Here is a 16,041-nt window from a genome sequence, read left to right as displayed (position 1 = left end):
TCACGTGTATTGATTTATCTGAATAACTCTTTCAGGTACTTCAGGATTGGAAATACATAGCTCACGTGATCGACCGTTTACTATTTTTCATCTTCATGATCGTCACTGCCGGAGGTGCAACTGGGATCTTTTTTGATGGGCCCCATATTCTGGCTGATCGAGGACCTACCAAAGCCTAAAAAAGAACTACAGTCGCCAATCAATAAGAACAATTGATCTGGATCCTCCTCGATATATATCCCCGTAGCGTTTTCTTTTTGTTTTATGCTTAAGCATTTTAATATTATTACTGCACACAATTGAACTGCTGGTCTTTCCTTCTTTCCTTTCTTCTTACTTTACTTTTTTTGTTTGTATTCAACCTTTTTGCTATGTTTAATTTAAAAATGTTGGTATCATGGTTTGCATATCTACACCACATAAAACACACTACTAGCATTCAAGATAAGCGATTTATTTGTATACTGAATTGCAGAAACTTATCAATTATAACAGCAGAGAATCAAATACCACAACGTGGCTTTCGAAGGAAGATTCTTTCAAAGGACAGGACACTGCTGGTGTCAAATTCTTCAAAACGATCTGAAATCTAAGATGTTTACATCCTGAATACTTCAAATTCTGTTATAAGGTATTACATTCATTGTTATCCTACACAATACAAAACATTTTCACCCAATACCAAGTACCTCATTACTGCAATTTTCCGACTGTCCCAAAGTCAGATATTTTTAAAATGTCTACATATCCCGCAAAACTACATATCTCTGCAAATTCAGACCTAAAAACGAAAATAACATTTCAATTTTCCGTCTGATATGTACAGTAGTATATGTCGTTCTTATCGTTACGAGAAATATTTAATACCTGAAAAATCCAAATTGTATAAAACACTCAATCCAAATGTAAGAGTCGAACAATGGTCCTTGAGTAGGAGAAAACTGCTTTTTAAAAAGAAAAATTCCGGATAAGATGCCTTTAATTTATTACCTCAAAAAAGCGTATCCTGGTACATGTACCAGGAAAACAAGATTAATGATTCCCCGTAAAATATTCAGCTTATGTCTTCGGGTATATTTATACGTTGAGAAACGGTTTCAATTCCTTGTAAACTGTATGGACCTATTCATATAAACGAAATTGTAATCAGTTGGTGTAACTCGACATATTCAAGTAAACTATCTCGAAAAGTTACTCGCCACCTTGAGAGGGCCTCTGCCTTCGTGAGTTTACGTTTTTCCACGGCATTATATTGGCCTATAAGTGCAAAAGGGGCCTCTTACACAAGATGATAATACAGTGTACACGAATAGCATTCTCAGTTATTTTATCTCTAACATTAGCGTGACATCAGTCAACATTCTGCGCTAACATTCTGTCTCTCTTCATTCCCTTATTATTCCTAAATCTCTTTTACCAGTCTTTATGTAAAGACACTATTTAGTTTTGTGGGCAATACAGCTCCTTACTGCTGACAATTATTTAATGAACTAGAAAAGAGGCAGTGGATCTATTAGCTATGCAAGCCTTTTTATAAAAAGAATAGCGTTTCATATGCTAGGCAACTGTTTTTGTTCTGATCATGAACAAAACAGACCTTTGCAATATTTTTACTTATTAGTGGGTATTTAACTATTAACATATTTATAATCGATTAATTTGAAAATATGTATTGTGTTTACATGAGCAATATTTCAATGCTGTTCATTTTACTCAGGTTCATTACGCTTTTAAACATTACTTAATAACAAAACTTTATAGTTTGTTAAAATTCAACTGATGTATTTTGCATGCGCTTTGTATTTCTTTTGTCGTTGATAATAAACTGTGTTTACTGTATCACTTTTTCAAATTTGTACGAACAAGGAATAATTCAACTTAAGATGGATTAGCATCTAGTTTAACATAAACGCTGCGGGAATGGTTTCAATTATTAACCCATTTACGCAAGAATGGGCCACAAATACGTATAGTATCTATATAATAAGCCTAATGTCAGCAACATCGCCACCGTTTTTCGGATAATCTAAATACATCGAATGTTTGAAGTAAATACGGGTGGAAAATCAATGATATATCACATCAAATTACGCTTCAAAAGTTCGTCCTGGTAAATGAAAACAACAAAAATGTTCTAGTGCTTTTCCAGTCGCGAGGATTACAACACGTTCTATTAATCGCAGTGTGTTAGGTGAGAAATCTCTCTCTCTCCCTCTCTCTCTCTCTCTCACCTAAGCTGCCACTGGCACGAACAAAACTGTCGTGCTTTTCGTTTCATTTTGTGTGTCTGTAGAATTCCACGGTTACTTCTTTATTCCATCATATCTGAATGCGTACAGTAGCCTATGCTTATAGAGTAAGTCACGATAAAGTATTTAGAGATAATCTGTCGGAATTTTTCGAAATATTTACACATAGAATCCGCCTACACATGTCATCAATCTATTGAGTAAAGTAAGATGAGATTACTCTTCCGCACAGAAATTTCATCATATCAGGTAAAATAATAATAATTTTAACCCAGTCTTTCGTTAATAAGAAGTCAATGTTCTCGAGCTCAGGTTTCTTTTCGGACTGGTGTTTGGCGACAAATATAGTTATGAATTAAGGCGAAGTCAAGTTAGCAAGAGCCCACTCAAGCATAGCATAATGAAATAAAGGAGGATCAATAGAGTGCTTGGGTAGTCTGTGTACACCGCACAATCCGCCTCTCCACTGGTATTTTCAATCAAAACACGTACAGTCAAATAGAATAATATATTAGGCACAATTGAACCTATTCCCGTGATATATTGTCGAAATGTGGCATTTAATGGCAAATACGCCATCTGAGGAGCAGTTCGCGGAGAGCAGCAGAGCTAATTAACTCTGAATATATCTCGCTTGCACAGTGTGTGCGCTTTCTCACAAGAGTGCACTGTGCAGTGGCTTGGTTACCAGGGAGATCATACGTACTTGTAAGCCTATTTGCGCTTTCAACCAGCTTTGGTTTGCTACAGCCGTTTGAACATTTTACAGCTACGTAAAATTTGGTGTCCTCTTGTAAAATCTTGATTCGTCAAACATGAGAAACGAAACGGTCTAAGCAATTGAACACATATAAAAATTCATTTCTACTACTACTATACAGATGGATGACTTAAAATAAATAAAGATATATTATGATCTAACTCAAGTTAAATTTTATCTTGTCGATAGTGTTTTTCCTATAGCCAGGATGCATAAGGTTGTGATCGAAGCATTGATCTCAATCCAATACTTCTACCTCGTTTCCACAAAGAGGCTCACTTGATCAGAAGGGGTTAGAATCTGTTTGTTTGCAAATACTCGACGGTTCTTTATGCAGGACTCTCCAGTCAGGTGTAAGCAAGATTTACCTCAAACTCGCCTTAAAAGAATTCATTGTGGAAAACGAAGAACGCGAGGTTGGAAATAAGTTCAAGTTGACACCGTTCACAGCATGAGTCCCAGTATCGCACAATATCGGTGTTAACCACCATTGATCAGAGTCGTTAGCAGTAGAAGAGGACGGGGAGAGACAATCCAATTTCCAGTGATTGCGTCTTACGCCGTGGGATATCAATTTTAATACATGGCAGTACTTCTGTTTATATATGCAACGCACAGATTTCTTCAAAAGTAAGTAGTCTGCTCTCAAAACCTTCTGTTTTAATCAACAAATGCCTTTAGATATAGTTAATTAAGTACATATCTGCGGCACCTACTGTATACAGGTAGACGCAGAGCTCGAAATAATTTCAACCAAACCCTGTGATATCATGGAAAACACGTTGAAATGATTTCGGAAAATTAATATAAATAAACCATTTTCATAAGTAATTAACAAAATGTGCAATACACCAATTCCCCACCCAGGGCCAGATAAATATGGCTTCCTATATAAAATAGGTATTGGAGAGTTAAGCTGTGTATAATGCACGAGCATCTCACCCAAAAGACTCTTTTTTAGCAATCAACGGAAGATTGGTAGCGCCAGCGTGCCCTATCAATCACCCAGTCTTGCCAGTCGATACTTATTCCAACTCGGCTACCGATTTCTTTAACTCTGCCTGCCTTCTATCCCAACGGCCATGTTGAGGTTATTTTCAATTAAAAAGTGTCGAATCGAAATGGGGCATTAGTATCCTTCCTTACTGCATTGTGAATGGATGCACGAGACTTCATTTCAGTATATACATGTTCTACACAGACTGTATTGAATATTGTGGGAAATCACTGCTTTGTTCAGGTACAGCTGTGGTTTTGTGCATCAGTTCTTCAAATCAAATCCTATAAATAATTTACCAAGAAAAGGCATTATCGTTATCTGAAATGCTGCAAAAGTGTACAGTGTCATGCTTCAAAGCCTAAATGTAAGGAAAACAAGCAATGGAATACGTCGTGTTTACAAAAATTGATAATTCCACTAATTATTAAAGAAGCTTGAATTAATCAATCAAAACACTATTGCCTATTGGGGAGTAAGACAGTATACCGTTTGTATCCATTGAAGCGGATCTTTATTTAGCCTGCGGTGAAAGTTAAATGATTGGCTCAATTTTAAAATCAGGCTTTTTTCGAAGATATCGTTCCCACAACTACAGAGACCTACATATATCGACTGTCAAACTAATGTCTTTTTATCATTTCTTGTTCAAAACACTTCGTCATCAACTTTGCTTATATTAACTGATTCAAATGTGTGTTATTTTCAGGACAATAACTTTGGATAAGTTATTTCACTTAAAAGTGAAAACAACATCAGTTTGACGTTATTTTTGGTATCGCCGAGGTTATTAAAAAGCAGGCTCACAGGTTGCATGAAAACTGGGAGATGCCACTGTCACAAGTGAACCATTGCCTAGGACGGGCCGTTCTTCTGCACATGTTGAGCCTTCTCTTATTAGAGTGTAGAGGTAAGGGTTTATTTTCATGCATGGCATGTCGGGAATGGATCCTTTTGACATGAACCAATAAGTGTTCTTTTTATCTTACAGAATAAAAAATACATTTTTTGCAGAGTAAGGTTTGTGACGATGGAGTGAAAAGCCTGTTCACATTGATTCGTCTCCAGACACGAGATATAAAATAACATAGCATATCGACCTATTCTCACAGCTGTGCCGTACTAAAGAAAATTTTCAATAAATAGGATACAGCAAATACTGAGCCGTTTTAACGACTCAAAAGAGCTCATGCTGCCAAACTGTAAATGTTTTACACCTAAATACTACTTTATACATGTGACTAGAATATCACCATTTATATCAGTAACACTAAGTTTAATTAATAATTTCATATAAGATATTATGTTTGATGGAATGTTTTATTTCTGCGACCCCAAAATCCGTAAACATGGAGTCTCCTAGATTTAAGACCGATGGCAGCATATAGTCCGTATAGGGGTTTAGAGGCACTTGTGGGAACAATTCAGACAACGGATCTGTATGAACGGCCTAATTTCAGTACACAATGTAAAGCGAAAATCTCAATTTGCGTGCTATATTTATACTACTCGTATGTCTACCTCCCGTGGGTATACAGCAAACAAACAAATATTGGCTCTGGATTCAACAGTCACGGGGTCACGGCGGGACTCAGGTGGCCTATGTTGCGCAAATATGCCCTATTATAAAAATAACTATAGTGTCTATGCACAGCTAAGTGGTGTCGTTCATAGCCCACACTGTGCCTTTACTTATGAAAACAATGCTACCATAATTTCTTCATTTATAAGTGACGACATAACAACATAAGTATCATTGTTATTGAGCAATTATTTTAAAACAGTTCAATAAACATTATGTTAAACGCACAAAAACTTTGATAATGTCTCTCTTTGTGCAATGAAATATGATATTTGTCGCAATGTATATCAGATTGTAATACTTATTACATGCACACTGAAATTCTTTGTTGAATTCCAAACGTGAACGTGGTGCAGTAAGGTCGGATAGACACATTTTTTTTTGTAATTAAATCTGCTGAATAAGCTGACCTGAAAACATCTATAACACTAGCTGTGGCAGTAATTATGTTTTATAATCCCTACGTCAGGCCTTACGTAGTTAATGGCATCGGGGAAATATAAATCTATGCCCTTAAATGATATGCATGACCGGTTACATCCCTATTTATTATTCATGAAGATATATCTGACTGGTGTTTATTTTTTCTGGTGGCTATTGGTGTCCATTTTCAACTTCTATAACAAATGCAAAAAAGTGATTGAAATTCCGTTCAAGGCACCGTCGGATAGATTTAAGTAATGTCGAGAAATCTTTAATCTTCTCTTAAGTTCGATCGTTAAATCATTATGCAATTGAACACTGAAACCCACTGGAAATGCGATGTTTGAGTAAAAGTACAGAAGTATAGAAAAAGTCGGAGTTGATAAGTTTAGGGCTTTTAATTTTCATTGTGCACTCAATTTTTCATCTAAACGCTTGAAAAGATACACACAATTATTTTAATAAAACATAAATATAAAACCTAGCAGTGCAGACGGACAGCACTGAGATCAAAATACATATGTAACCTGTGGGACTGCCTTAGCAGCTAGACTAAAAATCATCCAGTACAAAGCAGCCGTCGATCATTTTCGGTTTGGCCCCACAAGACGAAAGTTAACAGACCGAATAAGATAAGTAAACAAAGAACAAATAGAAAAGTTGCATTTTAACAAAATTTTGAAATATGCCACTTCTTAACAGACGTGCGTAATGTGCGATTATAGTTATTTTGTTTCTAACTTATTTTTAATGTATTTTTATTGCCAGAATGAACGTGTTTGTTGTATAGATAGTAAACCCAGATGATGGCCAAATGTATGTTAATATAACATAAACACTTCAAGTTGATCTTTAAGCAAGCACTGTTGTTTCACGAAAGCTGGCGATAACTGGTACATCTACCGTCAGTACTTGAGCTGTGTATTTTGGGAAGTGAGAGTTCTTATCTTTAGTTTACGTGCACATGGACACACTCATACAATTAACTAGTCCAGTCACTTTCTTTCTAAACAGCACACAGCATAGAGAAACTAACAGTATCTTTCATTTGGTTGATACCGATCCAAGTTCTTCACGGAATTGATTTATTTTGGGTACTCATTTTTTTTCTTTGGTATTCAGTGCGCAAACTGCCAGACTTAAACGCAGACGACTCATCACTTCGCGCGCTGAACTTTGGCATACCAGCAGGCTGCAGCTTACCTTGCTGAACTTTGGAACAGTGCAGTTAGCTGTATCTTGTTGGGATACCTGGGGAGCGGGATATTGATACCAATCAAGAAGCATGATTTGTCTGTAAAAATGTAGCGCGTGATTTATCATCGCCCCTTAGACTTTACTGTTTACCTTGTACCCCGTAGCGTTCTATCCACAGGAAAATGCTGCCACTGTATTTCTTTCCTAAAAAGTTCGTGCTACGCATCACCTGGACACATGTTCTGACGAGAAATACGGGCATCGCGGAGGTTCCTGCAGACGTGATGACAGGAACCTTCGTGAAAGACAATATTCGTAGTTGTCTTTTGAAAGAAGGTGTGAAAAGGTGCTCATTTCTCTAGGAAATTTAGAATTTAAAATGGTTATGTACGTTAATACTCATTATGACAAAAGTATCCTGCTCCCCTAAAAACTTGATAGCCATTAATCTCTTTAAACCAGTCTCTAATGCCAGCTTATAGCGCTTTAGTGAAACAAACAGCAAGGATATCCTCTGAAGCATGAAATAACAATAAGTCCCTTTTATTTTGCTTACAGGTAGGGCTTTTAAACTACAATGATAACACAATACCCAATAATTTTTTTCATAAATCTAAAACATGCCTGTATTAATTTTAAAATCTTTAAAGGGGTTTTAACCTATAACAATTAATAGTACGCATTTAAGGATTGTTGATTAATGACAGGTTCGAGAAGGGATTTCCAATAATCCCTTGAAGTACCGGAACTGCTATTGTTAAATCAATAAAACCATTCATGGTGGAACGCTATTTATCATTTGTCGACAAAATGGGACGGGAAAAGTGAGCTATTCCGAAGTAGTCGAGATCGAAGTGATAAAAGCAGTCTATTCCCGGTGGGGATATGATATGACCGTGGACATAGTCTTACGAGAAAGGCAGCTAGACGGAAGCTGCACACTTGTCTAGTCTGTCTTCATTGTCACAAAAAGTCACGGACCGCCGGCAGATCTGACGAAATGGCGGGGCTTCTTAGATATCTCTACAAATATTATAATAAAAAGGCATTATGCAGGATTGTCGATGTCGTACATCTTCCCGTTTTCTTTTGGGGTAACCTGTACCGGTACCGTTGTACACGGGTACGCAGCGTCTTTTTTACAGTAATGTAACAACTACTAACTCGTCCTCGCTTACAATTACATTTTTACGCAAGTTGAGATTTTGAAGGAAGACAAGTAACCTTATGCGATCACTTGGCTAAAGTGAAGAAATGTGTGCTTAGAAACACAGCCTGTCTGTCCAAATATTTAAACAAAGTTTCATAAGTTCAATTTACAACTGTCCTTTTTAACACAGTGCAAAGAACACTTTTAAGATGAAACTCTTATTAACGTTTCCCTGCAGCGGAGAGTTTCCAATTGCGGAATTTATTGGCATTAACCGCTGCAGATTGAAACCAGGCTTGTAATCTAATTAGGAGTGTTGATCAGTCGCGTATTCGGTTTATGTTAGATCAATTGGATAGAAGCAGCGAACGCTGAGAGCAAACCACTCCGTGCCAATGCCAATTAACCACCAAATTGGCTGCAAGGGGGGAAGGATGTTTTCCGTATCTTTTTACGAGCTCCTGTCGACCAAGAGAGTGCTTCGCCTGATTAAAGAGCTCGTATTTTGAAAAGAGAAAAAAGATACAAGGGCCTCCACAAAAACCCTTTCAAAGTGTAAATAAAATGTTATTAAACACATTGGGGATGAAGATTCTTGAAGGTTCTTAAAATGCCTTTTTCGATAATGTTGTAACAGTTGATCTGTTGAAAGGACTTAGATAGTAACGTATTCAGCGACGTGCTTCTTTTACCGATGCATTAATAGATACTGACATGATTAAGTTAGGGTCTTTTGAAAAACACTGCAATCGATTTACAAGAGAGAGCTGCTATATTGCAGCTATGCTGAATGATGCAATTCTAGGCACCGAGATTCTGAAAATCCATTATTAAATCCTCTGCTATTCTGTTACTACAGTGCGTGCTGGTTGTATTGTATAGATAACATTTTTTTGATAAAACTCGCTGACAAACAGAATGTATTTGCATAAATATGGGGATTTTTGCTGATAGATGGCGGTACTTGACGGTCTCTTTGCTGCAAATGATTGATTATATATATGTTACTTTTTTTGTGAATATTGTTTGCAAGCTATTAACTCTTAATTTTAGTATGCGAGGGGACAGTCGATGCCAAAAGACTTTACAGAGATTTACTTGAAAAAAGAGGCTACAATAAACTGATTCGTCCTGTCAGTGACAATAATAACAACCTCACAGTCAAACTGGGCCTTCGACTGACACAGCTTATCGATGTGGTAAGTGTGAGAATAGCGGTCAGTGTAGTGCAGTGCAGTGCGGCGCAGTGCAAAGAGAGTGCCGTTTCAATTCACCCGTGTATTTAGTCCAGCATCTGGTCCAAGCATGTTGGCAATGATTTTATAATAAGTTTTATTTACATGAATGTGAAGAATGGTGCTCCACGTTTTCTTAATTGGGTGTCTTTGCAATCACGATTTTTCATTACCTATTATATATCAAATACCATACATGTATATGTTTGTAGATATCTGAAGAAAACCATGTTGTAGTAAAATAAATAGAAATATAAGCAATTGATAAAATCATTATTTTGTTGATGCTTAAAAGGACTGCTTTCTGCCAAACTGTTGTAAAAAATTGACTTTCATGTAAATGTCTGTGCATTGAACCATTTTTCTTTTATAGGATGAGAAGAATCAGATTATGACCACAAATGTTTGGCTTACACACGTAAGTGCAGCTTTCAAATTACAATAGAAAGGAAAGTTTTATTGGATTCACACATTTAACACATACCGTTTGAAAAAAGAAAAAAAAATATTGAACTCATTTGAAGGAAGATTCCATCTGGCAAAGCATTGCTCCAATTGTTTGAAATTGGAACCAGTAGTAAATGTTAATATGAAACAAGATTCAAAGGTTATCACTTCAGTATTTCATTAAATGCCCCGTTTCGTGGCCAGCATAACACCGGCACAAGAATGCGTATCATTGTTTTCCGTGCTGCAAATCATTCTTCTCCCCGTACTTAGCTACCTTACCTTCATCATCTCACATCTTCTCGCCTACAAAAATAAAATAATATACATTTAACTGTCTGCTTATGCCAAATGTGATCTATTCTGGAGTTGGCAACTGACAATCTGTATTGGGTAATAATATGGATACGCAACCTAACGTACTGGTATGTGTGTGAAATCGCATGATGAATATAACTGTATAAATAAATGCACTGACTACATGGTCTGGTCTGATTCATGGGTTTGAAATGGGTCAGGACACCCTGGACGCACAGGGTATTTTTTGTGACAAATATTTTAAGTATTTAGTTTCCTAGATATAACAATTAGATTAAAATGCTATATTTTGTTCCAAATTATAGGGCTTATCTATTTACTCTTAAACTCAACATTTTTTCATATATTATTGTAACAAATTTCACAATGCTATAATGAATAACACACAAAGGAAATCTTCGGATTTGCTGTCAGGAGTTGTTTTATATTTCTCCTTGAGACCGTGAGCTTGAACCAGAATTTTAGCTATGAATTTTATAAAATGTTTCCTCTCTCTAGGTCCATCAAAAGCTTCTTACTTTACTTTCAGTCTAATCAAACCTTAGCAGTAATTGCGCTCATTTGAACATGCATAATATAGCAATCACATTAATTGTTCCTTAGGAGTGGGAAGACCTCAGTTTACGCTGGGATCCCAAAGATTACGGCAATATTGATGTCCTATATGTTCCTGCAGAACAACTATGGAAACCCGACGTGGTGCTGTATAATAAGTAAGTTATGAAAAAAATAAAACACAATGGGGCTATCCATCGCCACTTCGCTTATGTTTAATTTTTTCTTTTGAATAACCGTTTTAAGTAATGAGTGATATTTTGATACTTTGGAATGGAATGCCTATACTTATTTATTGAAATAGGTTTATTCAAACCGCATCATAACTAGAAATGTAACATTTGCCACATGTAGAAATACAAATATTAAATATGGGGTCGACATTTAGATGTTCCAAATCAATGACATCACTAACGTTGTGTGCAGCTATCTAAAGAGGAGCATGCAGCTGCAAACGAACCGCAATAAACAGCTTAGATTTGCTTTGATTTATATTACTGTGTACATGTATGAGTTCACAGAAATCAGAGCTAATCAAGTGCTGTTGTTTGAAATCCGTATTAAGTTTGTGTGTGTGTGTGTGCGTGTGTGCGCGCGCGCGTGTGAATCACTGCTACTAATAAACTGGTTTAAGCTCTCGTTTCAGGCTCTACGCTTTTTCAGCGATTTATGCAGGAGTGGCTTACTTTAACATTCATATCCCCTGTACAAATGTACTAGTATATATATGCATCTTTTGATGCATGGGTAACATCTTATCTCATCGTAGGAGTGTAAATATTATAATTAACAACTGCTAAGGATGTTGAGAGTATCAGCAGAGTGGAGATATACGACGTAATCGCTCAGCTTCGCTGACTTCTTACATGCATGCGCCACCTGAGAGAATACGTGTGCCTCAATCATGTAGCGTCATAGAATATATACATGTAGATGTTGACCATTTGGTCTTCTTTCGGGCATTCTATTACACTTTGGTGTATAGGAAAACACGATCTGTCTGTTCATCATTATTATTATTATTTAGCTGCACGAATGGCACCTCATATTTGTCTTTCTTGCTTTACTAAAACTACAATATGCCAGCACGTATTGAAAGATTGGATTGAAACAAACACAGTTTGTGGAAATTTTAACTATTGCCTGTTTCTAACCCACATGCTGACATGAGCAATGATACATGTAATTGCACACAACTTAAGTACGATTTGTGCGTACAGGAGTCACGCCTGTTCACCTTACCCGTGCGTCATACGCATGTCAGTATCTGGTGTATACCAAATGCATGTATGTTCCGTAACTTTAATGTTCTTATATGACCATTGCCTTATTTATGTCACAATCGGTAAATTGATAAAACAGAATTATTCTTAACTTAGAGACTAAATAACATCAGTCGAACACGACATTTCTGTCCGCCACCTTTGGACCTTGTGAATGTTGATTTCGCGCAGAATCAGCAGCTCTAAACACCTTGAGACAACAACTCGTAAAACTTAAAGACCGTACTCCAATCCAACGACAATCGTGGTATATAAATCACAGGTGATCAAAAACCATTACAGGGGTACGAAAAGAACATTTAAACATTTGGGATGCGTTGTTAAATCAGACATTCCTACGGGCATCAGCCAACATCTTAAGACCTGCAACCATACTGTCAGTTGAAAAACATGCTTCGATACTTGTGAAAGACGAAGATTGGTACGAAATGCTTTTTTTTATTAGACCCCCCCCCCCCAACTCCCACTCACTGCGACCAGGATCTACTCCCGAGGGTTTACGGTAGCATCCTGTTTACTGAGCGTCGTATTCTGGCAAAAAATCGTGATTAATTTCCGTGGGTGGTGGACCGAAACGTCGTGTTTGACTGATGTTATTTAGTCTCTAATTTAAGAAAATTCATCTTACAGCTGTATCTAGATAAACCTCTTTCCTAGCGGTATATCCAGGTAGTCAGAAAGGATATATATACATATTAATGTGTACCATCTTGGAAAAAAAATATCTATGATGTAACCTGGCGGAGACGGGAATTAAAGCACTTGACCTTTCCACGATGCATGGACTGCTAATCTTTTCATCTGTGGTTGCTTTTATATTTTAGGGGATACATCCTTCAAATTTTCCATGGGATTCTTTAAAAAATAATTGTTTTTTAATGTTCCAGCATGCATAATTCACGTTTTTTTAGTAGTAAGCTTAGTACCTGTGGTACCGATCATTTGTTGCTTTTTTATGTTCACTAACTCCCTTTCTGCATGGGGTTTGTTTCATTTATGTTTTATTGTCTATTTGCGGGCTGAGAGCTAGCTTAGGGATTATAACCATAGAATGACAAAATTCTTAAATTTATCAATTTAGTTGTCAATTACAATTTTCAGCGCGGACGGAAATTATGAGGTGACTTTGTTGACGAAAGCCACTGTGTACCCAACTGGGAGAGTGGAATGGGAGCCACCAGCTATATACAAGAGTGCTTGCCCAATAAATGTCGAATTTTTCCCATTTGATGAGCAGACCTGCACTATGAAGTTTGGGTCATGGACATACGATGGCCTGCAAGTGGATTTAAAACACATATGTGAGCTTGATGGTCATCGTGAAGAGTTTTCCACTGGGTACGGAATAGACCTCAAAGACTACTCTCGCAGCGTGGAATGGGACCTCTTAGACGTTCCAGCCAAGCGAAAGGCAAAATACTACAATTCCAAACCCGAGCCCCACCCTTTTATTACTTTTAATGTCACTCTGCGTAGAAAAACTCTTTTCTACACTGTTAATCTGATAATCCCCTGTGTGGCTATTTCTTTCCTTACTGTTTTGACATTCTACCTCCCATCAGACAGCGGCGAGAAGATTACTTTGTGTATCTCCATTCTGCTTTCACTCACTGTGTTTTTCTTGCTATTGGCCGACCTGATTCCACCAACGTCACTAGTTGTTCCACTCATCGGCAAGTATCTGCTCTTCACTATGATCTTGGTGTCACTTTCAATTATCGTGACGGTCGTGGTGCTGAATGTCCACTTCCGAAGTCCATCTACGCACGTGATGTCACCTTGGGTTAAGAAGGTTTTCCTCCAGATTCTACCGAGATTGCTGATGATGCGGCGGCCCACGCCGGAAGGGGAAAAGACGCCAAAGGTGATGGTGCGAACTTGCAATGGTGTAGAGGTACGGGAAATCTTCGGCGACAGGCGCCACAGTCGAGAAGAAAGTCTCCTTCGTGGACAAGATGACAGAAATTCCGTTTTGAAGAACCGAAAGTATTCTTCAGAGGTCCGGAGGGCGCTGGAAGGGGTTGCATTCATCTCCGACCATTTGAAAAGCGAAGATCTTGAAGATATGGTGAGTTCAAAGAAAAGGAAAACAATACATCGCGTGCTTCGTGTGATACTGTAGCAGCTACCTAGCTCTAACAGTGCTAGTGTTTTTTCTGCGTGCCTTTTACATCCATGTATGAAAATAACAATTTATTTACTGTTTTTCCTACATGTATTTGATTTCAGTCTCCACACCGAGGTTGAGAAATATTGTGTTCTTTTTATATCTATTTTTGCGCATTTGCTGTATAAATAATAACCCTTGTGCTTCAGGGATCATTTCATCGCACCAACCGGTAATCGTTTAAATAGATATTCCCCTGAACATTTGTAATCTTATTTCTTTTCATTTTACGCTAACTGCGGGTTTCCTTTTATTTTGTTGATCAAACAGCTTTTTATTTCAAAGTAGCGTTTTGCAGTGAAGAATTTGTTTTTGTATTTCGTTTGTGTGAACTAAATGTTTGATTTTTCTATGGGCCAGATAAAGGGTAAGTATTTTTTTATGATTTCAGCATTTTAAAAATGGCTTTACTTCAAAGTCGCCGTTGTGATTTCGCACAAACATTCAAATTCATTAGTATTATTTTATAATAAAGAGGCCATACACTAAAATTCAAATTACGTTTAGGTGAACCTTGACATGTAATACTTGATTAAATACACTTTAACATTGAAATATAAGACTGATCGATTGATTATTTAACTTTGGTAATTTTATTAAAAGGAATTATAAGGAGTTACAATGTATGTGCATGAAATTGGTGTGTGTGTGTGTGTGTGTGTGTGTGTGTGTGTGTGTGTGTAGCTACCCATATAGGGATGCTTATTTTTGTAGGTAAAAGAAGATTGGCGCTATGTGGCAATGGTGCTGGACAGGCTTTTTCTTTGGATATTCACAACGGCGTGTTTAGTTGGAACTCTTGGCATTATTCTACAAGCGCCCACGCTCTATGACGACAGAATGCCACTCCAAACCTCAAAACTTGAACTGTGCCGCGTATGACAAGTCACACTGTTTTACAAGCCACTACGCATGGACTGACTGGCTATCAGTGGACTCCTAGAAGAATGCTGCGGCTGTTGTTAACTGTATGATATGAAGGCTATATTTGTGTAATAAACTCTTGGAAGGAGTGGACAATGACGTCATTAACGCTATTCCTTTAATGATTTGCCAAAACAGAACAGATTGACCGTTGAGATAGTTAGAAGTGACATAGATTGATGCTGAGCATCAATAACTACACGTTCGCGTATATCATACAAGTACATTAATGAAGGCCTACCATCACAAAAAATGGCCAAACGACAAATCGTGGCCGAGATTTGAAGCCTTAATCATGGCATAAATTGATTTTTAGATGATATAAAACCTATTTGTAAAATAAATAAATAAGTAAATGAATAAATAAAATCCTGATGTAATATCTCTTACTAAGCGAATTAAACTTTCAGAAAAGTAAGGGACAATCCACTCCCTTTGCACGTACTGGAGACCTTACATGGTTATTATTGTCAAACAACAATTAGTACCGTTAGGTCGCTCTTTTATGACAAGCACATTTGACGCAATTCAGCAAACGCAATCCCTGTAGTAACCAGGGGCGGATCCAGAGATATTTTTGACAGCCTTCCAAATAATCTTGTTGGCTTATCCTCCATCCCCATCCCCACCCCCGCACGCGCTCACACACACACACACTCACGCGCGCACACACATGCACACAAACACATATATATATTTTTTCAAACTTACTACTTGGACTTACTTATTTGCAAATTCTTGTAGTCAAATGTCA

At 37.3% G+C, this 16,041-nt stretch overlaps 2 protein-coding genes across 2 annotated transcripts in view; both read left to right on the top strand.

Moving 5' to 3' along the window:
• The window catches only part of LOC106171170 (acetylcholine receptor subunit beta-like 1), a 45,911-nt gene extending 44,072 nt beyond the window's left edge, over positions 1 to 1,839 (top strand). The window contains exon 5 of the mRNA XM_013551363.2: positions 36 to 1,839. Within this exon, the coding sequence (XP_013406817.2) occupies positions 36 to 179 (144 nt within the window). The 3' untranslated portion in view covers positions 180 to 1,839. The remainder of the gene's footprint in view (positions 1 to 35) is intronic.
• A 1,424-nt stretch (positions 1,840 to 3,263) lies between these two features.
• On the top strand, positions 3,264 to 15,692 carry LOC106171191 (acetylcholine receptor subunit beta-like 2). The gene is made up of 7 exons (XM_013551408.2): positions 3,264 to 3,639; positions 4,716 to 4,916; positions 9,412 to 9,557; positions 9,967 to 10,011; positions 10,962 to 11,071; positions 13,298 to 14,264; positions 15,078 to 15,692. The coding sequence occupies exons 2-7, from the start codon at positions 4,835 to 4,837 to the stop codon at positions 15,243 to 15,245; spliced, it is 1,518 nt and encodes a 505-aa protein (XP_013406862.1). The 5' UTR covers positions 3,264 to 3,639; positions 4,716 to 4,834; the 3' UTR covers positions 15,246 to 15,692.
• The last annotated feature ends 349 nt before the right edge of the window (positions 15,693 to 16,041 follow it).

Source organism: Lingula anatina, chromosome 1 (genome assembly GCF_051362555.1).
Source record: "Lingula anatina isolate TDL-2025a chromosome 1, LinAna3.0, whole genome shotgun sequence".
In the NCBI taxonomy this organism is placed as follows: Eukaryota; Metazoa; Brachiopoda; class Lingulata; order Lingulida; family Lingulidae; genus Lingula; species Lingula anatina.
This window is presented reverse-complemented; position numbering and strand designations above follow the sequence as displayed.